At 37.8% G+C, this 5000-nt stretch overlaps 1 protein-coding gene across 7 annotated transcripts in view; it reads right to left on the bottom strand.

Annotated features, from left to right (window-relative positions):
• The window catches only part of APAF1 (apoptotic peptidase activating factor 1), a 515858-nt gene that overhangs the window by 381375 nt on the left and 129483 nt on the right, over positions 1–5000 (bottom strand). For all 7 annotated transcript variants that reach the window (XR_015059575.1, XM_085886644.1, XM_085886646.1 and 4 more), the window contains one exon: positions 149–271. Coding sequence is in view for 6 of the 7 variants with exons in the window: in XM_085886644.1 (XP_085742770.1) it covers positions 149–271 (123 nt within the window). In the remaining variant the exon portion in view is untranslated. The remainder of the gene's footprint in view (positions 1–148; positions 272–5000) is intronic.

Genomic DNA, 5000 nt, shown 5'->3' on the forward strand with positions numbered 1-5000 from the left:
TTTTCTTCAATGAAACGTTCAAACAGTCCACTTTTTTTGAAGCACCCTGTAGTTTATAATATTATATTATGCAGTTATAATTAATACTATTTGTATGATACATTATTTATGACAGAGAGTAAGTTAAGGAAAAATAGAGGAGAATTACCTTGAGAGAATCTCCAGCTGAAACAAGTAGCTTTGTGCTGAGGAAATGCAAATTGTTGATCCATCCCTCGTGACGGCCCTTCATGTCGAGACTCGAGCACCGGTTATCGTCAATGTGCCATATCTGAAGGTGCAGTCATGTGGACGTTGATGTGCACATCTCAATCATTGTAGTGTGATGATACCAACCAACCAACACTGATCGTCACGTCATTATATTTAAGTTTATTATACACATTTTATTTAGTTTAGAAAAATAAATGGCAATTAAAAAAAAAAATACATTGCACAGTTTTCAAAGTCAGATGAAACTAGAATGACACTCTGCAGAGCACATACCTACACCAGGCTCAACAGGTTACTTTTTGTATCCAACTGATAAGCCAGATCTGGATCCGGACCTACAAAATCTAATTGGCTTCTTCTTGTCACCTCCCCAACTCATCCACCAAGTTTCATCCGAATCCGTCAACAACTTTTTGAAATATGCTATATACCGTTTTGGCTCCATTTCTCAATGGTGAAGTTTCACTTTAAAAATTCCAGTAGCCGGATGAGGATCTTCACCAAAATTGAATCAATTCTTCCTTGTCACACACCACTCAACATGTCCACCAAATTTCGTCCAAATCCATCCACAACCTTTTGAGATATCGTGCCATATATCGTTTTTGACCCTAACTCTCAATGGTGAAGAATCACTTTAAAATTTCTTGTCGGTGGATCCGGATCCAGATTTTCACCAAAATCTAATCAATTTGTCCTTGTCAAACACCGAACCTGTCCACAAAATTCCGTCCGAATCCGTCCACAACTTTTTGAGGCATCCTATTCACAGACAGACATAGATAGACACGGGTGAAAACATAACCTTCGGTGGTGGAGGTAACTGTCGATGCAATTTCTCTGAAATTAGCATTATGGGTTTGAGGGTGATAAAAAAATTAAATGTTAATTAAAACCTGATATTAAAATAAATGTATTTAATCTGAAATGTAAAATGTACTGAAATATGGTATGATTCTCTGTACTTGAACATGTATTCATTTTTTATTTTAATTAACATAATAATATCTTTCCTCTGTATTATGTCTGGAGTTGGCTTAATGGTTCGAGTGGTGGGCTTTGGATCCTAGAGTCCTGAGTTAAAATCCCGCTCCGCTGTTGAATTAATGCCAGGTGGGGTTAACTCAGCCTGTCATCCTTCCGAGGTATGCAAAATGAGTGCCAACATGTTGGTATACTGTGTCGAAGTGGCGACACGTCCAGGATTGTACATAATAGCCAAGGAGACTGCTCAAGCAGCACCAACGCTCTGCACAGAGTATGGTCCCAATCTCCTCCTCTGTATTGAAAGATGTCAACCTGTCTAGTAAAGATATGATAAGCAAGCCGACCTTTCAAATAAGTTTAATTCAGCATAAAAGAATTGCCTATCATGTAAAAGCTATCTTGCTTTTGAAGGGATTTTTATAAAAGGCACCAACAAGATGGACAGGGAATATGATTTCAGTATAACTGGAATGTGAGTCTAAGGAAATGTCCAGTTGTATTTACTCAGCTCTAATTGCTTTAAGATTGTATATTTCCCCTGTCTTTTAGAAGCAGACTGACTTTTAACCGACATATTATAGAAATCTATCAAAATGCCCAAAAGGGTTGCAGTTTGACGTCATTCTATCATTCTATCATTCTGTGCTGGGAGAGAATCTACACATCTGGGTTTGAAATATATGTTACAACCATTCAACCAAATCAAGCTGGCGGCTACACGAAGGCTGAATACGAGTTCCACCTGAGAATATCAAGGCCTGACAAACTGTGGTGCCAGCATTTGGAAATAAAAAATACGACGTCTCACTGGATTTTATATAAAGGGCTCATTCCGTGTCATTTCAGCCGGGGGTTGCGGTGACCCCCTCAGATTTTTCTGAAAAAAATTCTCAAAGCTACCTTAACATATAGGAGGAAGGTTTGCCAAGTTATAGCTCAAAATTCCAAGTAATGTCCGAGATATGGCCCTACAAACACCCTCGGAGTTGTTTCAATTCTGGCAGTCACGAGTTGCAGATTTGTATCTGAAGCATTTTTGGAGGGCTCTAAATTCCAGAGTTTTACAAACAGAGTTCTGAAAATTCAAAAAATGGTGTCTATTAGTGAGGCTTTCAGAATCTGACATCAAAAATGTTCTACTTAAAATACTTTTTCAGATAAGTACTCTCAAAAGTAGTGATTTGTAACATGCAGTCAAAAAAAATTTTGAGTTTTCAAATTGCTGCCAACAGTCAGTTTATTCATCATGAAGAATTTTGTTGCCTGATTTACATAATCTAGTGACTGGATCATTTACACAAGAAAACTGAAACCTTTTGGAGCAAAATATCGAGTGCTGTAGGTGTCTGAACCTTGCTCCAGACTCAACGACACAAATTTACCTTGGTTTTACCCCAAGTGTTCATGTTGACAGTGACACAGCTCTTTTAAATTTTTGTCACTTAAAGACACAAACATAGGCAAACTGTGGTAGAAACTTCAAGAGTTGTTCTCAATCCCTTCTATTTAAAAAAAACAAAAACATGTTTGATGAAAGATGTAGAATAAAAGCAATCGGTATGCTTTTGAAGTGGAAGCCATGTCAAACATTCATAAGTTGGCACAATGATCAAATTGTTGTGTTTTTTTGGTCAGAACAAGTATGTGGTTACTTTAATTTGGCTCACATTTTTTTTAAAGGATATTTTAGTTGAAGGCCGCCGCCAATCTCAACTACAAATTAAGACACATAATGTGATCATAATAATCACCATTATTAATATTCATTTGCACATCTAATTGTTTATATACTTAGTGTACATTGTACGAAAGTCTACATCCATTTGTAAATGTCGGTACAATATCTGATTCAACTTTTTTTTTCATAATTTCATATCAAATTGTTTGGACAAATGTACTTGGATCCATTGTACAAAATGAACAGTGATTAGTTTTATAATTGCCAGGATATAATAAAATGTAACAATGATTATTGGCAGTTACTACAGGGCTGTGTATTAGGTTAAAGCCTAAATAAGATAGAGTTGTGCTTCATGCCTAACTTTGGAAATGATTTTGGTACACTTCTTTAAGCTTTACTAAACTGATTTATATCTTGTTAGATTCCACTTAAGTCATACTTCCTTACAATATCTTTATTTTTTCTTTATGTTTGTGAGTAAAAAATGTATTTTAAAAAAAGTAGCTTTTGGGACTGCAGAATCATTAGAAATTGATGCATTTTAAAAAAAATTTTCATTTAAAAATAGAAGGGATTGAGAACAACTCTTAAATTTTCTACCACAGTTTGCTTATGTATGTGTCTTTAAGTGACAAAAATTTAAAAGAGCTGTGTCACTGTCAACATGGTGAACACTTGGGGTAAAACCGGGGTAAATTTCAGTGTCGTTGAGTCTGGTGCAAAGTTCAGACACCTATAGCACCCAAGGTTTTGCTCCAAAAGGTTTCAGTTTTCTTGTGTAAATGATCCAGTCACTAGATTATGTAAATCAGGCAACAAAATTCTTCATGATGAATAAACTGACTGTTGGCAGCCATTTGAAAACTCAAATTTTTTTGACTGCATGTTACAAATCACTATTTTTGAGAGTACTTATCTGAAAAAGTATTTTAAGTAGAACATTTTTTATGTCAGATTCTGAAAGCCTCACTAATAAACACCATTTGTGTGAATTTTCAGAACTCTGTTTGTAAAACTCTGGAATTTAGAGCCCTCCAAAAATGCTTCAGATACAAATCTGCAACTCGAGACTGTCAGAAATGAAGCACCCCTAGGGTGTTTGCTGGGCCATATCTCGGACACTACTTGGAATTTTGAGCGAAAACTTGGCAAACCTTCCTCATATATGTTAAGGTAGCATTGAGAATTTTTTTCAGGAAAACTGAGGGGGTCACCGCAGAATTTCATTTTTTTGGCTGATTCCACATGGAATGACCCAAAGGACTTCAAATGGCACCACAGCCGAGTCAGCTCGTGAGAAGGCCGAATGCCTCAATTCTGTGTTTGCTTCCAAATCCTGTGTCCCCAACCCCTCACTCTCAGTACCCATCCTTCCCTGTTGTACCCAAATGCTCCTGGACTCTGTCTTTTATACCTGAGGAGGTAGAGAAGGTTCCTTCAATCATCGACTCTGACTCTGAAACTGCATCAACTCACATGTCCTAAAAAAACTGCTCTGCTGCTCCTGCACATCCCTCTCTCTGCCCTTTTCACCCAATAATTTTCCCTAGGTCATCTTCCATCTGCTTGGAAATCCTCCGACATCACTACACTACATAAACAAGGTACAAAAACTGGTCCCCTGAACTACAGACCGATCAGCTTACTTCCAATCATCAGCAAGGTCATGGAATCCATCATCATAGTTGATATGAAATCAATCCTCTTCTTCAACAACCTCATCTCAGATCACCAATTTGGTTTCAGACTAGGTCACTCCACCTTGGACATGCTGCTTCCACTCAGCCAATAATGGATGTAGTCCCTCAATGTCAGACATGAGATCGTGGCCATCTCTCTCGACATATCTTGTGCTTTTCATACAGTCTGGCATCCTGCCTTGCTCTCCAAACTCTCTGCCTATGGCATCCAAAGGCAACTCCACACATAGTTCAGTGACTTTCACTACTCTCATAGCCGCAATGTGTGGCCCTCAATGGAATCCTTTCAACTTCTCTCCCTGTCAAGGCAAACCAAGGCAGTGTTCTGGGTCCATTTCTATTCCTGATCTTCATCAGTGATCTCTCTGACTCTCTGGAAAATCCTCTTTATCTATGTGCAGATGACTACACCTTCTGAC

Source organism: Eptatretus burgeri, chromosome 6 (assembly GCF_056783735.1).
Source record: "Eptatretus burgeri isolate ZD-2024b chromosome 6, Ebu_testis_v1, whole genome shotgun sequence".
Taxonomy (NCBI): Eukaryota; Metazoa; Chordata; class Myxini; order Myxiniformes; family Myxinidae; genus Eptatretus; species Eptatretus burgeri.